A 22,543-nucleotide genomic window follows, 5' to 3' on the forward strand; every position below is an offset into this window, starting at 1 on the left:
TAAAAAGGAAAAAAAAAGATATGAAGGGGATAAAAGAGAGGCAGGTAACAGGAGGATGAGGATTCAACACATAGTTTTTAAAAGACAGACAATTTGAGTATGTTTACACGCTGATGATAAAACCCAGAACAGAGGGAGAGAATGAGGTGAAAGAAAGATGCTAATCAATGGTGGTGTGGAGCCGTGGTAAAGGTACAGGCTCCAGAGTCAGACTGCCTGTTTGAATTCCTGCTTTCACTGCGTTCTAGCTGTGTGATCTTGGGGAAGTGGCCTAACCTCTCTGTGCCTCAGTTATCTTTTTTTGTAAAATGAGGATATTGATGGAACCTACAGTAGATTTTGTGAGAACTAAATGGTAAAGCAATCAGAACAGTACATCATAAGCACTAGATAAATGTTAGCAATTATCATTTTTATTGTTGTTAAGTCTGAAGAAACTGACTGGGATCCCAAGAACGGACGGGTGGGTTGACCTCAATAGGAGGGCAAACGTTTCACTACGAAGGGTATGGACAGGTATGGATGGATGGCAAATGGATTTGTATATTCGATGGTGGAAATTTGGGAGGGATTGCTATCTGAAAACTTCTGTGTTTCTATGAAGCAGAAGGTGACATTACCTGTTTATGATGAGGAGAGAGGTAAATCTAGTTTTGAAGACAGTGAAGTCTTGAAATAGCCATTATTGAGAATGGATGATCAAGCTAACCATGGAAACACTGTACAGTTGTTGGCCAGAATGTTTCACGGCACCAATCTTCTCAGGAGTGGGAGTGTCCCCTGCAGGGCTCAGAAACCTGCAAGCAGCCATGGAACTTAGTGGGGGATTGGATTCATCTGTGCTTGGGGTTTTGCTATTACAGTAAGTCCCCTACAAACAAATGAGTTCCGTTCCGAGAACGCGGTCGTAAGTCCAATTTGTCCTTTAAGTCCAACAAAGTTTGCCTAGGTACCCAACTAAGACAATCGCCTATATAGTACTGTACTGGAATAGGTTTATCATACTTTTCCCACAAATAATACATAAAAAACAAACAAAAACAAAAAATAAAGAAAACAGTTTTAATCTTACAGTACAGTACCTTGAAAAGTACAGTAGTACCAGCTACATCACCACTGCTTTTACGCTTGCTTCCGGACATCCTGGGCTTGAGATAAAAATACTGTACTCTATACAGTATGTACAGTAAAGTACACAAAAGCACAACCACTTGTAGAGGATGCACGCACGTGACAGTGTACGCCAGACACGTGAACTCACTTATGTGATTGGACAGGCGAACACATGTTTGCATCTTTGAAAGTTCGCAACTTGAAGGTTTGTATGTAGGGGACTTAGTGTGTTCGAGATGGAAGGACACAGAGTACAGGACTTTGGGATATTGGCCAGAGGGTGCTTGATGAAATGGACCAACATTGAGTTAATTTATACTAAAGCATCAAGAAGAGTGCCTGATGTATAGAGCAGGCTCTCAAATAGTTATCTATTCATTCATTTTAATTCATTGCTATTGGCTGCTATAGATGATTGGTGGATAGATTGGTAAAATTCAAAGGCTAATACAGAAAACAATAAAATGGTGCAACTGGGTATTGAAAAACACTGTCTTCTTTTAAAAAGAAGTTCTCTTTGGGGGGATTATATAATGTGAAAGGGCTCCTACTTGATGAAATGCTGGAAGGCCTCTGCTTTTTCTTATTCAATACTAGCTGTGCACAAACAGCAGTACCCATGGGCCAAGAGCATCCCACAATTTGTTATTCTGGCAACAGGCTTGTTTTGTGGCTTGGGCCTGAGTCGGAACTTCTTTGGATGCAGCATCAGGGCCCCTTTCACCACCTGCCTCACAGAGACTGAATCCGCGGCAGGCCCCTCAAGGTGAAGCGGAGCTGAGCTGGGCTGGGCTGAAAGTGATGCTGTTGACCTGATGGGTGAAGCCAGTCTTTGATCCATCAGCCTGTGAGAGTTTGATCCCATGGCAATAGGTGACAGAGCCAGAGACCCTCGGCCTGGCTGCGATACCGGCCAGGTGTGACCTTGGTCCCAGGGAAGGGCACACAGGTTTGCCAGGCACCTGTTGTGTGCTAAGCCCTTTGGCACGAACTGTCCCTGATTCACCTTGTTTTACACTCAAAACAACCCTGGCGGGTCAGCGTTTGGTGAGACTCCCAGCCTTCCTGGTTTGTAGGCTCTTCATCTGAGAACTGAGCGCATAGACATCAGTGGTCTTCAGCCTGGGCTCTGTGAATTCTCAGGTTTCTGTGGAGAAGATACAGACGTTACCAGGGATAGCAAAAAGGGACTGACAGGGGCAACTTAGTCTTCCTCTTTGCCCTGACCTGCTCTAGAGTCTGGAGTTCCCTGTACACTTTTGTCTGAAGAACGGCTTTTACATGTAAAAATCTCACAGAGCACAGGTCTCTGTGATCTCTAAAATTCTTCCTGGGATCTGATCACCGCCTCTCCTGCAAATGCTCTTTGTGGCTTTGCATTTGAGCCTCCTTCTCTGTGCCTTGGTGTCCCTGCGTGCAGAAAGAAGGTTTGGATAAGAGAAGCTCTGGCCTCCGTGATCCTGGGAGTGCAGGGCGTGGTAAACACTTGGGCTCACTGAACCCCGTGTGGCCGGCACCCTGGAAGGGCCAGTGATACTGAAGGATGATCTCTCCATCTGTCCTGTCTCACGGGCACCGCACCCGGCACTTGCGGCTCAGTTCCAGGACTCAGGTCTCTCTCCACTTGTCCACATCAAGTCACATTGCCTCTTCCCATTTTCTCTTTCCTCCAGGGACCCATGAAGTGGTGGCGAAACCCAGTCTGGTCGCCACCCGTCCACCGAGGGCCAGAGATCAGGAAAGGAAGAAGGGCAGCTTTACTTCCTCCCTCAGGATGGAGCCTCACAGCCATTCTGGAAAGAGCAGAAAATCCACAAAATTCCGGTCCATCTCCCGGTCCCTGATCCTGTGTAATGCCAAGACCAGTGACGATGGCTCAAGCCCCGATGAGAGATATCCTGATCCTTTTGAGATTTCCCTGGGCCAGGGCAAGGAGGGACTTTTCCTCTCATCTGTGCAGCTGGCAGACACGTCAGAGGCCGGGCCCGGCAGCGTTCCTGATCTCACGCTGTCCTCCGAGGCCGCTCAACTGCAGGCAGCTGGGAGTGATGGAGGCCAGAACTGTAGGAGGGTGTTCTTCATGAAGGTACGCCCAGGATTTGTGGGGTTGGAGGAGCCTGCGGCTGCCTTCCGGTGCTGTGAATGCAAGTCTTCGCGTCTTTTTATTCCAAAGTCAGGAAGGCACAGAGTTCTCATTCTGAACAAGAGCAGGGAAGAAGTTGAGGCAGGGCCCTCTGGAATGCTGACAAGGAGCACGGCAGTGAATCAGGCTCAGTTGACCTTTCTGCTTGAGACATTCTTTGAGATACTGTGTCAGCCCCAGGTAAACTGAGCCTGGGCCCCTGCTGGAAAATGCCAGGTGCAATACACTGGGAAGGGTTCATCTCCAGACAGACAGTATCCAGCACACCACAGGCAGCTCAGATCAAATCCAGTCGAGAACCTGATAGAAGCTGACTTATAGGGCCCGGACTGAGAAGGAGCCAGAAGGTCGAGCAGGGCAAGGAGTACAGCCTGAGTGAGTTTGCACTTGAATGCTGACCGAGAACGTTCCCCAGGTGCCCCTTGCCAGTTCCAACACAGGTGTGAGTGAGGGCTGGCAGGCAGAGCTGTAAGGGAAGGGGGAGAGGGAAAACGAAGTAGGATTTGGAGACTTGCCAAATTTCAGAATGTTTTCTCTTCTGTTAGACCGTATTTCAATTTTTGTTATTATAGCAAGGTGGAAATTGCAGGGTACTGTGAAATAGAGGCTGATTAAAGAATTTCACTCTCAAATTAGTCTCTATAAGTCCTATGCCCTCAGCCTTCCATCAAAGGCAGGATTTCTCAAGGGTCCAAACAGCCCTGAACCTTGGAGCCAGTGCGGCTCACTCAGGGATGGGCCAGCCCCAAGGGGCTTCTCCCACACCTTACTGCCAAGACCCGCTGGGCACAGTCACATGACTGTCAACAGCAAATAGGGAAGGTGTGCCGGTACCTTTGGAGGAGATGAAGTGCTTTTGCATCCTTCCTTGAGGAAGAAAATCATTGCTTCACACATGAATAGTAAACACCATCATGTAACATTATATAACAGGTTAGCAGGTCAGGCCCAATAATCTCCAGACACAAGCAGCTACCTCAAGGGACCCACCCAGCCTAGGTGGCTCCATCACCCACAAGGTGGCTTCTGTTGATGTGACCTGAGCTCACCCGATAGGGTAGAAGGAGGGAACAGCAGCTCAGTGGGTTTGGGGGAGCCTGGCCAGGCTCCTGGTTTGCCACCAATGGTGTGACCAGTATACAATCCACCAACTGAGAGTCAAGTTCATTAATGACAATACCAATTTATCCAGGTTAGAGTTCGCGTAAATGAAATTTAAAAATCATTTGGAGATTCCAGCGGACTCCAGAACGAACTTTTCACTTGCTTCTATTTAACTGAACAAGCATTTCCTGAGCACCTGTTACGTGCCAGGCACAGTAGGGATCCAGCCCCTGCCTTCAAGGAACTTGTCTCAAGTGGAGGGAAAAAAATACACTCCCACAGGGCTGTGCGAGGCTCAAAAGGAGGCGGCACATCTCTAGGGGTGGGTATCCGTACATTTAGTCAATGTTTACAGAGTACCGACCCGTGTCAGACACTGTTCTAGGGAGGAAGCCAGACTCAGTCCCTGCCCTTGGGCAGCTTTTATTCTCGTGGGGGGATACAGACGTTAACGACTTAGCATCTGCTATAATATTAGAGAGTGAAGGGCTCTGAAGAAATATGAAGCAGGATAAAGGGACAGAGAGTGAGGAGGAGGGGCCGCTGCCCTTTTTGAAAAGGTGATCACGAAGGCTTCTCTAAAGAAGTGACATCTGAGCCATGACCTGAACGAATGAAGCAGAGAAGGTAGTCATATGAACGTCGGGGGGGAAGAGTGTTCCGGGCGGAGGGAACAGCATGTGCGAAGACAGGAAGAGAAGAGTGTGCTTGTGGAATGCTGGAGGAGAATAGGGTGCACGGGCCGTTCAGGGAAGGGGAGAGCAGGGGGGGATGGAGGCAGGGTGGTAACCAGGCACCATACGTGGAGTTTTACTCTCAGAAGGATGGGGAAGCCTTGGAAGACGGAGCGGGGGAGCGACCCGATCCTTTCAAGGAGCACTCTGGCTGCTGAGCAGAGAATGGAGTGTAGGGAGGCCAGTCAGCAGAGCTACGACAATAACCGAGGCCGGAAGTGACGTGGCTGGACTGAAAGGGTCGTGGGAAAGGCACTGAGGATGCTCAGGGTAGGCATTTACTTTCAAGGCAAAGCCAATGGGATTTGTCGATGGAAGGATGGAGGGGGGCGAGAGGCAGCAAGTTTAACTGCAAGTTCTGACCAGACCTACCCCGGGGAAAGGAGGTGGCCTGTTCTAATATGGGAAGTACTCAGGGCTGCAAAAATGATCAGGAAAAGGTGAGATGTTGCCAGAAAGATGCAGGACCTGACAAAGCAGGGGTGGGTGGAAGAGAATCCTAGGTGGAGGGAGCCGTGTGAGCAAAGATGTGGAGGGGAGGAGGCACCGAGGGCTTAGGTGTGGGCCACCGTGCACAGGAGAGGGTGTCTGGAGCTGCGTTTTGGGCGCCTGTCCAGTGACAGGAGGCTGGAGACCCGGGGAAGCTAGATGAACAGGCATAGGACAGGAAACTGGCAAGGGGTCAAGGATAAGCTCCACCTTTTCGTCTCTCTGTGATTCACATGTGCACCATAATTTGGTTTAGAAAATGTTTTCACAGCTCTATCTCATTGTCTCCTTCCTGGGAGGAAGGAAGTCACAGCAGCATTTGTATTTCCGGGGGCGAGGTTGGGCAGTATGGCACAGGGGCTGGCGGTGCGGGCTCATTAGTCTGACTGCTTGGGCTTGAGTCCAGCTTTCCCAGTTGTGTGATCCTGGACAATTCACTTTAACTTTTTATTTTATATTGGAGTATAGTTGATTAACAGTGTTGTGATATTGATAGTTTCAGGTGTACAGCAAAGTGATTCAGTTATACGTATACATGTGTCTATTCTTTTTCAAATTCTTTTCCCATTTAAGTTGTTACCTAATATGGAGCAGAGTTCCCTGTGTTCTACAGTAGGTCCTTGTTGGTCACTTTACCTTTTTGTGTGCCCATTTTCTCATCTATGAAATGGAGAATGTTAATAATGATATATGAGTTTTCTTAGGATAAATTTATAAGTATTTACATAAGAAAATCCACAGTGCAGTGCGCATAGTAATTGCTTAATAAATACTATTATTATTATTTCTGCTTTACGATGGGGATACTGACTGGCACTGAGTAATTAAGTAATTAATGAATTCAATAGCATATATTAAATGTGCCAGGCTGTGGGCAAGACTTGTAGCTTTGCAATGCTCATGGGCTAATGAGGAAGACAGGGATGAAACAGATGATTCCTGCTTCGGGGCGTGGCTACAGATCTGGAAGGGAAGTCGTGGGGTTGCTGAGGAGGAATGTGCAGCTCTATTTGGGGAAGGGCATCCCGGAGCGGGTGAAAGCAGGACCTCCAAGTAGACAATCCAGATCATAGCAGTGCGAACAGGCAGAGGGACGGGAAGGAGGAGGCTGGAAAGAGGTTTGTTTGCTGAGGTGGGGGGAGGAGTGATGGGCATTTGAGTCAAGTTCGAGGCAGGGATGAACTGGGAAGGCAGAGCGGGGTATTGGCCAGCTCAGAACCCAAGATTGTTTTTTCTTCTTTTTAAGGAGCACAGGTGATCTTTAACTATCCATTAATGAGTTCTAAGCAAGTAAGTGTTTCAGTTGTCTGAGCAGGTCCTGTATCAAAAGTGCCAGGGCAGAAAGGTCAAAGGTGACAGCTTGTCCCAATATCCTTTTCTGGAGGAGCCTCTGTGTACTCAATAACACCCCCCTCCCTCTCCCTTCTCACAGGGACACTCTAGCCCCCGCCCGGCTCCTGCCCTGCACCCAGGCATGACTCAGTTGGCCCAGATGGACTCCTCAGCTTCCAGCAATGCCATGGTTACACTGATTTCAAAACAACATCTGGAAAGAGGCCCTGTGACATCAGCCTCTTCTCTAGAAACGCCTAATATGAAAATTAAAAAAGAGGAAGTTAGATAAACAGCCAACTGAAAAAAAAAAAAAAAAGCCTTATTGGATGTGTTGTGTTTGGCACAATTAGGACTAAGTAAATCATCACCCAGGGATGTGACAAAGCCGGGCAGGGATGTGCAGAATCTGGCGTAAGCATTTGGATCTGTGCTGTGCGTTAAGGGACTGGCACGGTCCTTTTTCAGGAGGAGCTTCCAGACCCCTGGGGAAGAATGTTCAAAGCCAGATTCCCCAACCTAATAAACAAAAACGCAATGTATCAGACCTAGACTTTTCAAAGGAGGGAATGCACAGACTCCTTGGCTACTCCAGACCCACTGTCTTTTTCCAAATGGCAAGAGTATTTTTAAACGCCCTTTAAGTAGGATGTTGAGGCCAAAGGGGAGGGAGCCCACTCAGGTGGGACTGAAGCTTACCTAAACCACCCTGTTTCCTCTCTCTTCTCCTTTCTCCTTCATCCCTTTCCTTCTGTTTCTCAAACATTGGCAAAGCACCGGCTATGAGCTCTCCTCTGGGGATAGAGAAACACATTTGATACTATTCCTTCCCTCAGATTGCTTGCAGGTGTGAACATAATTAATCCTGTTCCTTGTCCCCTCCCCTAAGCTATGGCTCTGCTGGTTCAGTTTTCTTATGGAAAGGGTCCCACGTAGGGGATGAGTAGTCGGGGAATTACATCCTCGAAGGAGCCTTCAAGGTTACCTTTCATTTTCCCAGAGCGTTCTACAGTCATAGGATTTATGTCCTTCATTATGGAACCTCCCTAGAGGCGAATGGGCCCAGGTCAATCACTGTGACATCTAAGCAATCTCAAAACAAGAGAATGGCTTAGGTCAAGCTGACCTAAGGGACCTGCTTGTCCCTCCAGGAGGCTCAGCATGTGTGGATGAATGCTGTAGGTAGTGCTTCCTTGGAGGGAGACAGAGTGGTGGGGTGTGCGGGTATGATTGGGGCAAAAAATGCAGAGGGGGACAGTGGAGGGAGGGGGGAGAGAGGAGGTGGTGGGAATGGGAGGGAGATACCACTTCTGCATCCCACAAGTCGAGCTTGACTCCAGATTTACTAGGGGTCCTTTTAAAGAAATTTTTGTCTATTGCAAAGTCATAAAGATATTCCCCCGTGATGCTTCTAGAGGCTTTGTTGTTTTATCTTTCACATTTAGATCTTTAATTCATATGAAGCTGATTTTTGTATACCTTGTGAATACATTAAAAAATTTTTTTCCTATATGGATATCCAATTGATCCAGCACTATTTTTTGAAAAGCCCGTCCTTGCCCCACTGTACAACAATGTCATCTTTTCTATAAGTCAAGAACTATATCTATCTATCTATTTCTGGCCTCTCCATTCTAAGTATTTTTTCTTTTTCTTTTCACTGATATCACACAATTTTAATGATGATAGTTTTAGCACAAGTTTTTTGATATCTGGTAATACAAGTCCTCTAGCTTTGTTCTACAAACTGGAGTTGATAATTCTGGTGGGCTTTTTACTGGAATTGCATGGACTCTATAGATTTATTTGAAAATAACTGACATCTTTACAATATTGAATTTTCCAATCTGCTGACATGCTGTATTTCTTCAAAGTTTGGCTGCAGTTTTTTTGGTTTTCAGCATACACAATTCCTTTTTTTTTTTTTTCCCATTTTTGAATAATCATAGCTCTATTTCTTCCTTCTAATTTTTATACATTTTCCCCCTTTATTTCACTGGGATAGGGCCTACAGTATAATGTAAAATAGAAGTGGTGATAGCAGTCATCCTTATCTCATTCCTGAGCTTAAGGTGGAAGTTTCACTATTTTGCAAATAAATATGTTTGCTGTAGGGTTTTTTTTGTGTGTTTTTGGTTTTGTTTTTTGTAGATACTCTTTATTGGGTTGAGGAAGTTTCCTTCTATTTGCAGCTGGAAAAAAAGTTTTATTTTTCCCCTCATGAATTGTTGAGTTTTATCAAATGCCTTTTTTTCTGCATTAATTGAAATAATCATATGGATTTTTCTATTTTATTCTTGTTAATGTGGTGAATTATATTGATTTACTTTTTTGAATGTTAAAACAACATTGCATTCCTGGAATAAACTCAATTTAGTTCTGGTATATTATCCTTTTAATATAACTGTGGTTTGATATGTTAATGTTTTGTTTGTGATTTTTGCCATTTGTGTTGTGAGAGAGATTAACCTAAAATCTTCCTTTCTTGTAATGTCCTTGTCTGATTTTCATATTATGAGTATGTGGGCCTCATGAAATGAGTTAGGAAATATTTTGTCTTTTCCGTCCTCTGGAATAGTTTGACTAATACTGGTGCTATACTTTTTTATTTTTAAATTTTATTTTACTTCTTATTTATTATTTGTTTATTTATTTTCAGCTGCGTTGGGTCTTGGCGGCACGCAGGGTCTTTCGTTGCGGCACACAGGCTTCTCTCTAGTTGTGGCATGCAGGTTTTCTCTTCTCTAGTTGTGGCGCATGGGCTCCAGAGCGCGTGGGCTCTGTAGTTTGCGGCACGTGGACTCTCTAGTTGAGGCGCATGGGCTTAGTTGCCCTGTGGCATGTGGGATCTTAGTTCCTGACCAGGGATTGAAACCATGTCCACTGCATTGTAAGGCAAATTCTTTACCACTGGACTACCAGGGAAGTCCTGGTGCTATACTTTTTTAAATGCTTGGAAGATTCACCCATGAGTCATCTGGGCCTGGAGATTTCTTTGTGGAAAGGCTTTAAACTACCATTGAATCTATTTAATAGATACAGGAATGTTTTGATTTTTAATTTCTTCCTGTATCAGTTTTGATAAGATGCATTTTTGTTCTAGGATTTTTTTATCTGAGTTTCTGAGTTTATTCGCATAAAGTTGTTCATAAACTATTAGTACATTTTAATTGAAAAATTTATTGAGATAATTGTAGATTTACACGATGTTGTAGAGAATAATACAGAGAGATGCTGTGTATCCTCTCCCAGTTTCCCTCATAGGTAATATTTGTAAACTGTAGTACAATATCACAGTCAGCATTTTGACATTGATAAACCTACTCATCTCATTCAGATTTCCCCAGCTTTATTTATACTTGTGTGTGTGTGTGTGTGTGTGTGTGTGGACATGGATGTGTGTTTGTACTGTAGTGATGTCCATTTTTCATTCCTGATATTAATACTTTGCCTTCTCTCTCTCTTTTTAAAAATTCATCTATCATTCCAGTGATATATCTATTTTATGTCTTCAAAGCTTTTGATTTTGTTGAATTTCTCTGTCCTATGTTTTCTATTTAATTAATCTCTACTCTCATCCTTATTATTCCTTTCTTTTACATTCTTTAGGTCTAATTTTTTGTTTTTATTTTTCTAGCTTTTTGGAGGAAGCTTGGATAATTGATTTTCAGCTTTTTTCCTTATCCAATGCTATAAATTTCCCTCTAAGTTTAGTAGTTTCATCCATAAAGTTTGATATTCTATATTTTCATTATTTTAGAGAAGTAGGTAAATAGATAAAGATGTGTATATTTTTCTCTTGTGATTTCTTGTGTGACTCATGGTTTATTTAGAATTGTATTGTTTCATTTCCAGGTAGTTGAGGACTTTCTAATTTTTCTTTTTCTCTCTCTATTCCTAGATTGATTATTCTGTAGTCAGAGAAGAGAACATATTGTGGATAACTTTACTCAGTTTATCTCAGGAATCTGCTGAGACAGAATATATATATTGTTATTGTTGGATGCAGTGTTCCATATATGTCAATTAGATCAAGTCTGATAATCACATTTTCCAGATCAGTTTTATCTTTATTGATTCCATTCCTTTATTAGCTACTGAGAGAAGTGTGTTAAAGTCTCCAGTTATGATTGTAGATTTACTTCTCCTTTTAGTTTTGTCAATTTTTGCTTTATATATTTTGAAGTTATATTTTTACTGTGCATACACATTTAGCATTTAAAAATATTTTCCTGGTGGATTAACACCTTTATAATTTTGGAATAGTCCCCTTTAGTCTATCAATTACTTTTGCAGAAAAATGATCTGATATTAGTATAGCTTAGCCTACTGTCTTTTGGTTAGTGTTTGCATTGCATATCTTTTTTCCTCTTTTTATCTACAACCTGTGTTCACCTGTATAAGGAATATTTCATGTAAACAGCATGTAATTAGGTTATTTTTCTTCCATCTTACAATCTTTATCTTATAATAGTGAGTATTGATACCATTTACATTTAATGTCATTGCAGATGAGTTTGCGTCTATATCTACTCTCTTAATTTTTGGTTTCTAGTTGTCCCCGAAGTTTTACATTTGTTTTTTTAATTCATCTCTTCTTGCTCTCTTTTAGATTAATACATTTTATTTTTACTACTCCATTTGGCCTTCTATTAGCTTCTTAGTTATACATTTTTTTACTATTTTTTAACCATTAAAATATACAACCTATGTTCTTTTTTTTTTTTTTTTTATAGCTACTTTATTTATTTATTTATTTATTTATTTGGCTGTGTTGGGTCTTCGGTTCGTGCGAGGGCTTTCTCTAGTTACGGCAAGCGGGGGCCACTCTTCATTGCGGTGCGGGGACCGCTCTTCATCGCGGTGCGCGGGCCTTTCACTATCGCGGCCCCTCCCGTTGCAGGACACAGGCTCCAGACGCGCAGGCTCAGTAGTTGTGGCTCACGGGCCCAGCCGCTCCGCGGCATGTGGGATCTTCCCGGACCAGGGCTCGAACCCGTGTCCCCTGCATTGGCAGGTGGATTCTTAACCCCTGTGCCACCAGGGAAGTCCCACAACCTATGTTCTTAATGATTTAGTCTCCTATAAATTTGTACTCTTAACAGTTCTCAGACAACACTTAGACATTAGACACACAGCTCCATTTACATGTCCCACTTCTTTTTTGGATATTATCGTCATGCATCTCAAGTCTACAAACATTTAAAACTCAAGACTAGATAATTACTATTGTTCTGTAGAGTCAGTATTCATTTCCATTAATTCACATGTTTACCGGTTCCATCATTCTTCATTCATTCCTGCATTTCTGTGCCTCTCATTGCGATCACTTTCCTTCTGCCTGAAGCAGGCCTGCCTCTAACACGGGCAGGATCTGGGACAAGAGAACCAATGGAGATCTACATGCCAAATATCTCCATGTTTAAAAGTTATAAATCAAGGTAAAACTATGTTTAAAAATATATGTTCTGTCCTCCTCCCTTGACAAACATACCTTCATAAGTACTTGGACAGCCAAGTTCAAGTAAGTTCTTGGATTTCTCAGCATTTTGCACTGGAATGTGGTGGCACAGGGAGAGACTTTTCTTGGCTCTTGGCCACCGGCCATGCTCCCCTTCTTCTACTACCCACAGCACAGTCCAGTACCACAAGAGGTCTTACCTGCAAGAACGTGGACACCTGCAATTCTCTAATCATCACCCCCCAACTCCAGCAAACAGCCACCCTGGCACCCCTCCAGCCTAGGGCTGTACACATGAGTGGTGTGATTTGCTCTTGACCAGATAGACCCAGGGGAGAGAGACGGGTTGCGGGCGCAAGGTCCTTTGATACAATCTGATGCCTCCCACCTCATTTGTTTCTCAGTTTCTCTCTAGCTAAATATTAGCAGATCACCAAAGAGGCCTGAAGCCAGTATTTATCTACCCTGGAGTTGGCACTCTTTTTATGGCACTGGTTGAGATTGGGTACTGGCACATAGTAGTGGCTCTATAAATATTTGTGGGAAGAACGGTTGTTGCATAAATGAGTATAATGAGGCCACCCTTAAGGCCTAGAGTCTATTGACATAGCCTGAGCTGGCATTGGTTTTTTTGAGCCAACACATGGGTTTACATTGGACATTGCTTTGGGCATTCCCACTGGTTGGGGTCTGGAGTCACTGGACACTCAATCTGGGAATAAGAGAGCAGCAGATGAGGCCAGACGTGTGGGAGGCCCTCCCTCTGGGGCTGCCTTCCTAAAAGGATGCAGAATGCTTTGATGCACATGGGAATGGCCTCTGTAGTGTGGAAAACCCTGCTTTTCTTTACAAATTCAAATTATTGGTTAGGCAAAGTCACCACTCATGCAGAGTGACTCAGGATATGATGAGGTCAGATCAACCGTCTGAATCTCTGGCATGTGCTGTTGCGGGGAGAGAGGGTGGTCAAGGCCCTCTGTGAGCAGGCAAGTTTCTTCGTCTTGCTGCCTGAGAGCAGCTCAGCCTGTGGCTTTGAGGCCCAGCCTTCCTTGGCAAGTGGGAAACCCAATCCTTTGGCCGCTTGCCTCTTCCTGCCACAGAAGAGCAGCTTGTGGAGGCTGAGAGCAGCCCCTGGGAGGGAAGCTTGGGACTCCAGGACTCCCATGGAGTAGCCACATCCCCTGTGTGTGGGGAGGGAGCCTAGGGTGGTCCACGTGCAGGAAACGGGAGGGCCGGCCCACAGGTATGTTTAAGGAGCCCTTGCTGTCTTCCAGACATCACTACACGTGATTTCTAGTTGCTCTTTCCATAGTCAAAGACATTTGGAGCTATTTGCTTGGAAGCTGGTCTTCTGAACCTCATTGGTTCTGACAGGACACCATTTGGTTAGGGAAAGGGTGTTTGGTGGAAAGAAGCAGGAGGAGAAGGTGAATTGGGAAGAAGTAGTAAACCATCTACCTTTCCTACTCTTGTTTCTCAGTAAGGCCCTTCATATGTACATTACAGGCCACCTAAGGCTTCTCCCTATTCTTTGCATCTGTCCCACTAGTTACTCTCTCCAGGCTTCTGCCCTTGATGCCCCCGCTGCTTGGAATACCTTCTGCTTGGAATACCTTCTTGACTCTTGTCTTCATGAATCCATGTCTTAGTCATCCTTTAAGGCTCAGCGTCAATAGAATATCGGCCACAAAGCTTTCCCCGATCCTTCCTTTATTCTTTAGTTTCCACTATCCCTACTTGAAACAACCTTCTCCCTCTGGATTTCTAGGCCATGCTGTGCCTCCTTATTTTACTACAGTAACTTATGACAGAAACACAAATGTATGTGTTCCCATTGAAGAATGAATTCTGGGTACTAGTCACAGGAGAATGTCTGAAAAAATGTTAAAATCTGCGTGAGTTTCCATCACACGGATGTATCATAATTTATTATTTTAGGATCTTAAAAATATTTTGTCAAATACTGAGAATATAAAAATGAATTTATAAAATGTATATGCACTCTAAAAAATAAAGTTGCCCTAAATACCTCTCTATCAATCATCAAGTTGAAGGAACAAAACTTACCATGAACTTTGTGGTCCCTTGAGTGCCCCTGTTGCCATCCCATTCCCACTCCTCAAAGAGGTAACCACTATCCTTAATTGTGGGTCTCTCATTCCCCAGCTTTTCTTTAGAGTGTACCATATCTGTTTATATTCCTGAATGATGTATTCACTAGTTCTAGCTACTTTTGATTCATCTTTTCATATCTTTTTAAAATCCTTTTACTTTTGACCTTCCTATGTCATTCCTTTCAAGTGGACAGCGTATAGTTGGGTCATTTTAAATTTTTATCTACTCTGTCAATCTCTCTATTTTGGATGTATTTAGATTGTTTACATTTAAAGAAAAATCAGTGTGTTTAAATCATTTACGTTTCAAGTAATGATTAATATGTTGGGGCTTAAGTCTGCCACCTTATTATTTGTTTTCTGTTTGTTTCCTCTATTTCTTGTTCCTTCGTTGCTTTTCTCTTGCCTTTCTGTGGATTACTGGAACATTTTTCAGAGTTCTGTTTTGATTTATTTACAATATTCTTGAGTATATCACTATTTATAATTTTCATAGTGGTTGCTATGTTATCATATTGTTATATTGCTATGTATTGCCATATTGGTACAACCGTTTTGCTATTTTGAGTGAAAACTGACTTCATTTAGGCCCCTTTACTCTCTTCATGTCTTAAATATTTCCTCTATATCCATTGAGTACCATGTCGGATGACGTTACAACTTTTCCTTCAACCACAAATATGATTAAAGAAACTCATGAAGGGAAAAATGATCTTTTATGTTTACTCCTGTTTTTACCAATTCTGCTGTTCTTTCCTTCCTGAAGTTTCCAGTTGTTTTATCATTTTCTTTTCATTTGGAGAGCTCCTTTGAGACATTCTTTCTTTAAGGGTAGATCTTCTAGCAACACATTCTTTTAGTTTTTCCTACATCTGAGAATATCTTTATTTCCTCTTTGTTTCTGAAGGGTATTTTTGATGAATATGGGATTTATAGTTGGCATGAATTTTTCTTCACTTGAAAAATATTGTCTTCCTTCCTCCTGCCTTCCATGTTTTCAGATGTGAAATCTGTCTTTTGACTTGGTGTTTTCTTGGGGAGGTAATGTATCATTTCTCTCTGGTTGTTTTTAAGAATTTTTTTCTCTGTCTATAGGTTTTCAGAAGTTTAATTATGAGGTATCTTGGTGTTAATTTCTTTGGGTTTCTTGAATTCAGTTCTCTAATCTCCATTTGCTTCTTTTAAAAAAGCTTCTGTTTCTTGGTTGATGTCTTTTAATTTTTCATTTGTATCACGAGAATTTGTCAATGATTGTTGAAGCATTTGTACGATGACTGCTTTCTAATCCTTGTCAGATAATTCTGACATCTGATTCATCTTTGTAGTGGCATCAGTGGTTGTCTTTTCTTATTCAAATCATGTATTCCTGGTTCTTGATGTTAGAAGTGACTTTTAATTGTATCTTGGACATTTGCATTATTATGTTGGAGTCTCTTGATCTGGTTTAAATCTGCCATTTTAGTAGGCAGCCACCTGCTTACGTTTAACATATAGTTCTGGACTACTTTTCTGGGCTCTTGTTGTAATGACATTTTAGTTTTAAGAGCCCTTGCTATGCTATTCTGGTCTGCTTCATTTTTCTGGCATGGCTAGAGCTCTCGCTTAATCCCTGCAGATCTGCCTGCTGGGATGGAAGGAGCTTCTCTGGCCTGCCGGTATCACTGGTGACCATCTGCTGCTCAGGGTGAGGATGGGCAGAAGCTTCTGGCCCTGTGTCTCCTTTGCCACTAGCTGGAGGGCAGGAATACTGATCCTGCCCACACAGGTGGATCGACCTCCTGCTTGTGCCCCAGTTATAGACTGGGGGCTGGGTCAGCCTGGGGCTTTGCTGCTGCCACTGCTGCAGGTAGATTGGACCACCTGCCGGTGCTCTAGTTGTGGAACAGGGGCTGGGACACCTGCCAGGGTTTGCTGCTGCCAAGACAGACATGTCACACCTCCTGTTGGTACCCTGGTTGTGGGGCAGGGGCTGGGGATCCCACTAGGTCTTTGTTGGTGTTTCCCGTTTCCTGGTCTTTTGGCCAGACCAGAGAGAGCATTGTTGTTTGTTTGCTTGTTTCTTGTCATTGCCTATTGGCAGTTCTGGGTTGCAGGCCTCTCTAGTGCTTGATTTGGGTGTATAGTGCTTTATAAGAAAACACAAAGAATTCACCAGGCTGTCATTCCTCAAGTTCTGTGGTCACTCGCCAGTTAACCTTCTCCTTGCTGGCATTCAGAATCTTTTTATTCTTATCTGTTGAATAATGTCCAGGGTATTTAGTTGTATTTAGCAGAGAGGAGGAAAGTGAGTCGACACCGTCTTGTCCTAGAACCGGAAGTCTCAGTTCTAGTTATTTTTGAAGATGATATGATCGCAATTGCATAGACTTACTTCTGTTACTCCGTGTTATGTTCCAGAAATTTATTCATGTTATTCCATTTTGCTGTGGTTCATTGATCTTCACTGCTTCATGGTATTCTATTTTGTGAACACACAATTGATTTATCCATCCTACTATGGACGGGCTTTGGGGATATTTCCCTTTACTCCTCTTCAGAGACTGTACTGCAACGGTCACTCTTGTACATTTCTCCATGTGCATGTCTGCAAGTTTCACTAGGGCATAAAAATAGATGAGGAATCAGTGAGTCTTAGGGTATGACTATCTTCATTTGTACCAGATACGCCAAATTATTTTCTAAAGTGATTGTGGCATCTACCCTTCCATCAACAGTTATAAGTTTCTTGATTGCTCTGCACCTTCATCAGTTTTCTTTTTAAAGATTTTTTTGATGTGGACCATTTTTTAAAGTCTTTATTGAATTTGTTTCAATATTGCTTCTGTTTTATGTTTTGGTTTTTTGGCCGTGAGCCTTGTGGGATTTTAGCTCCCTGACCAGGGATCAAACCCACACTCCCTGCATTGGGAGGTGCAATCTTAACCACTGGACCACCAGGGAAGTCCCCATCAATTCTTGATATCATCAGGCTTTTAAACTTTCCAGTCTGGGGCCTATTAAATTGCCTTTTGTATTGATTGTAATTTGCACTTCCCTAATTACTAGAAAGATTGCACATACTTTCACGTGTTTATGGAACTTTTGAATTTCCTCTTATGTGATAGGTCCTCCCAAGCTTTTTCTGTTTTTGTTTTGAGTTGTTGGTCTTTTTCTTTTCCTAATTTTTAGCGTATCCTTTTACCCCTTTAGGTGAAGAGCAGAAGTTCTTCATTTTAATGTGGGAGTTGTCAATCATGTCCTTTGTACTTTGTGCTTTTTGTATCTTATTGGAAAATTTCACCCTTTTCAAAAGTAAACACATTCTCTTATAATGTCTGTTCTCTTCTACTGTCTTCTGAGCATCTTATAATTTTGTCTTTTGTCTTTACATCTTTAATCCACCTGGAATCGGTATTTGTGAAGTGTAGGGGTACATTATCATTTTTTCCACATGGTTAATCTGTTTACCCAGCAGGCCTATTGAAATGACCCTCTTTCCCCACAGATATAAGTATAGTATTAGTTCTCTCACAGATCAAGTTTCCTTATATGAACGTGAAGCTGTTTCTAGGCTCTCTGTCCTGTTCTATTGGTCAGTTTGCTTCTGTTATGCCAAAACTCTACTGTCTTGATCATTATGTTTTTAAAATAAGTATTGTTCTCTTGTATTGAAATTTCTCTCTCTTCGTGCTTATTAAGGTCTGTGTCTTTCTTTGAGGCCCTTGGCTTCTTGATAAAAATTTAAGGATCAGTTTGTGATGTTCTAAAAAACACTTGAAATTTTGGTTAGTACTGCATTAAATCTGTAAATTAATTTGGGGGAGAGCTTACATTTATAGAATAGTAAGCCTCCCATTTTCATGAACATAATGTACCTCTCCGTTATTCAGGCCTTAGTTAATGACTTTCAGTAAGTTTTGTAATTTTTTTCAGAAAGGGCTTACATATCTTTCATTGGATTAGTTCCTAGGCATTCTTTATTTTCTGGTGCAATTGTAAATGTCATCTTTTTAATAATCCTATTTTCTAACTGCTATTTTCTGGAATATAGAAATGCATCTTAAAATAGTTTTTGAAATTAAATAGTTTCCAGATTATTGGAGATTCATATGAAGATATGAGAAAATAATACAAAGAGATCCATATATCTTAGTTTCCCCCAATGGTAACATCTTGTAAAATTATAGTATACTGTCACAGTCAGATTATTGGTATTGAAGTAGTCAGTATACAGAACAATTTCTGTTACTACAAGGATTCCTTATGTTGCTTTCTTATAGCCACACTCAGTTGTCTCCCACCTATACCTCCGCCCTCACCTATGGCAGCCATTTCTATACTTTTGTCATTTCAAGAGCTTTGTGCAAATGGTACCACACAGTATGTAACCTTTGGGGACTGGCTTTTTTTCACTCGGCATAATTCTCTGGAGGTTCATCCAGGTTTTTGCATGTATCAGTAGTTAGTTCCTTTTTACTACCGAGTAGTAAGCATTGCATGACAGGGGTGTGCAGTCATCCCTCGGTATCTGCAGGTTCTGCCTCCACGATCCCCAACTGGTTGCGCCAGCGAACGCGGAACCTGCAGATAGGGAGGGCAGACTGGACATAAGGGACTCGAGCATCTGCAGATTTGGTATCCTCGGGAATCCTTGAACCAATCCTTCCCTAGAACAAATGTAACACAGTTTGTTTAACCATTCACCATCGAAGGACATCTTTGGTGTTTTCACTTTGGGGCAATTATGAATAGCGATGATGTTAACATTCCTGTATAGGTTTGGTGTGAACATAAATTTTCTGTTCGCTGGGATAAATGCCCAGGAGTGCAATTTTTGGGTTGTGCCATAGTTTTGTGTTTTAGTTTTAAAGAAACTGCTGAACAGTTTTCCAGAGTGGCTGTACCATTCTACATTCATGTAAACAAAGTATAAGTGATCCAGTTTCTCTGTATCCTCCTTAGTATTTGATGTCACTATTTTAAATTTTAGCCATTCTGAGAGGTGTGTAGTGATATCTCATTGTGGTTTTAATTTGTGTTTCACTAATGGCTGATAATGTTAAATGTATTTTCATGTGCTTATTTACCATCTGTACATCCTCTTCAGTGAAATGCCTGCTCCTATCTTTTCCTCATTTTCATTTTTTGAATTTTATTTTATTTTTTTATACAGCAGGTTCTTATTAGTTATCTATTTTACACATATTAGTGTATATATGTCAATCCCAATCTCCCAATTCATCCTACCACCACCACCCCTGCCCCCCGCTTTCCCCCCTTGGTGCCCATACTTTTGTTCTCTACATCTGTCTCTATTCCTGCCTTGCAAACCAGTTCATCTGTACCATTTTTCTAGATTCCACATATATGCGTTAATATACGATATTTGTTTTTCTCTTTCCGACTTAACTTCACTCTGTGTGACAGTCTCTAGGTCTATCCACGTCTCCACAAATGACCCAGTTTCATTCCTTTTTATGGCTGAGTAATATTCCATTTTATATATGTACCACATCTTCTTTATCCATTCATCTGTCGATGAGCATTTAGATTGCTTCCATGACCTGGCTATTGTAAATAGTGCTGCAATGAACATTGGGGTGCATGTGTCTTTTTGAATTATGGTTTTCTCTGGGTATGCCCAGTGCTGGGATTTCTGGGTCATATGGTAATTCTATTTTTAGTTTTTTAAGGAAACTCCATACTGTTCTCCATAGTGGCTGTATCAGTTTACATTCCCACCAGCAGTGGAGGAGTGTTCCCTTTTCTCCACACCCTCTCCAGCATTTGTTGTTTGTAGACTTTCTGATGATGCCCATTCTAACTGGTGTGAGGTGATACCTCATTGTAGTTTTGATTTGCATTTCTCTAATAATTAGTGATGCTGAGCAGCTTTGCATGTGCCTCTTGGCCATCTGTATGTCCTCGTTGAGAGAAATGTCTATTTAGATCTTCCACCCATTTTTTGATTGGGTTATTTTATTTATTTAATTTTTTGGTAGTGTTAGAGAAGGAAGGACCTTCAGTGACATGCCAGGGAGTTTGGATTTGATCTTGAATACATCATAGATTTAATTAGGAAGTCTCATGCATACCATCTGCATTTTTGTAAAATCATGCTGTCAGCAGAGTGTAGAGGGATTGAAGTGAGAAAAGACTGGGGGCAGGGAAACTGTGAATCAATGAATGAATGGATGAATATTCCATTTTAAGTGGTTTTATTAAGATATAACTCACACACCATACAATTCACTAATTTAAAGTATACTATTGAGTGATTTTTAGTGTATTTACAGAGTGGTGCAACCTTCACCGCTATCTGATTTTAGAACGTTTTCATTACCCACAAAAGCAATCTAATACCCATTAGCAGTCATTCCTCATTACCCCCTCCCCACCACACTATTGCTCCATCCTTAATCATCTACTAATCTACTTTCTGTCTCTATAGGTTTGCCTATTCTGGACATTTACTATAAATGGAATCATTCAGTATATGGTCTTTTGTCACTGGCTTTTTTCACTTCAGTAATGTTTTCAGGGGTCATTATGTTATAGCATATATTAGTACTTCATTCCTTTTTAATGCCAAATCATATTCCATTGTCTAGATATACCATATTTTATTCACCTGTCCATCAGCAGATGGACACTTGGGTTGTTTCTGCTTTGGGGCTATAATGTATAATGCTGCTTTGAACATTTGTGCACAAGTTTTTGTGTGGATGTATATTTTCATTTCTCTTGAGTATATACCTAAGAAAGGGATTGCTGGGTCATCTGGTAACTGTATATTTAACTTTTAGAAGAACTGCCAAGCTGTTTCCAAAGCATCTGCATCATTTTTTATTTCTACCAGCAATGTATGAGGGTTCTATTTTTTCCAAATCCTCCATATATTAGTGGATGTTAAGTGGGTGTGATGATAGCCATCCTAGTTGGTGTAAAGTGGTATCTCATTGTGGTTTTGATTTGCATGTCCTTGATGGCTAATGATGTTGAATCTGTTTTCATGTGCCTCTTGGCTTCTTGTATATCTTCTTTGGGAAGATGTCTAATCAGATCCTTTGTCCATTTTAAAAATTGGATTATTTGTCTTTCTATAATTGAATTGTAAAAGTTCTTTATATATTCTTTTTAAAAAATATTTAATTAATTTATTTATTTGGTTACATTTTATTTATTTATTTGGTTGCACCGGCTCCTTAGTTGTGGCATGCGAACTCTTAGTTGTGGCATGCATGTGGGATCTAGTTCCCTGACCAGGGATCGAAGCTGTGCCCCCTGAATTGGGAGCATGGAGTCTTAACCACTGAGCCACCAGGGAAGTCCCTCTTTATGTATTCTTGATACAAGTCCCTTATCAGATATATGAGTTGCAAATATTTTCTTCAATTCTGTGGGTTGTCTTTTCACTCTCTTGATGGTGTCCTTTAGAACACAAAAGGTTTTAATTTTGAAGAAGTCCATTTATCTGTATTTTCTTTTGTCACTCGTGCTTTTGATGTCATATCTACCAAGTCTTTCTCTAACCGAAGGTCATGAATATTTAGTCCTATATTTTTTTTCTAAGAGTTTTATAGTTGTAGCTCTTACTTGTAGGTCTATGATTTATTTTGAATTAATTTTTGTGTATGGTGTGAGGAAGGGGTCCAACTTCATTCTTTTACATGTGGATATCCAGTTGTCCCAGACCATTTGTTAAAAATATTCTTAAAAATACTTTTATTAGATCCCATAGGCCATTGTAATAGCCTAATCTAAAAGATACACTATGAACTAGAACATAGCCAGCAAGAATGGATGTGTTGGGGAATTTTGAGAAGGTAGAATTACAAGGACTTTGTGGCTGTGGTCATGTAGGGACCACGGGAGGAGAAGCAGGACTTTTGGAGGACTCCTAGGTTTCTGGTTTCCACCCTTCCTCTCCATATCAGGAGGTATGTGGCCTCAGCATCCCACATGACCATGTGACCATCCCAGAGCCAATCTGCTGGGGCCAGTTATTTATCCTTATGACTTAAAGATCAAGTCTGCTGCTGCATGATCAACCCAACCACAGGAAACAAGCCTT

The 22,543-nt window shown here is 41.8% G+C and overlaps 1 protein-coding gene across 4 annotated transcripts in view; it reads left to right on the top strand.

The window, feature by feature from the left end:
• The window catches only part of IL16 (interleukin 16), a 104,952-nt gene that overhangs the window by 30,900 nt on the left and 51,509 nt on the right, over window positions 1-22,543 (top strand). For all 4 annotated transcript variants that reach the window (XM_036843264.1, XM_036843266.1, XM_036843268.1 and 1 more), the window contains exon 2: window positions 2,787-3,199. In XM_036843264.1, coding sequence (XP_036699159.1) covers window positions 2,787-3,199 — 413 coding nt within the window. The remainder of the gene's footprint in view (window positions 1-2,786; window positions 3,200-22,543) is intronic.

Source organism: Balaenoptera musculus, chromosome 2 (assembly GCF_009873245.2).
Source record: "Balaenoptera musculus isolate JJ_BM4_2016_0621 chromosome 2, mBalMus1.pri.v3, whole genome shotgun sequence".
NCBI lineage: Eukaryota > Metazoa > Chordata > Mammalia > Artiodactyla > Balaenopteridae > Balaenoptera > Balaenoptera musculus.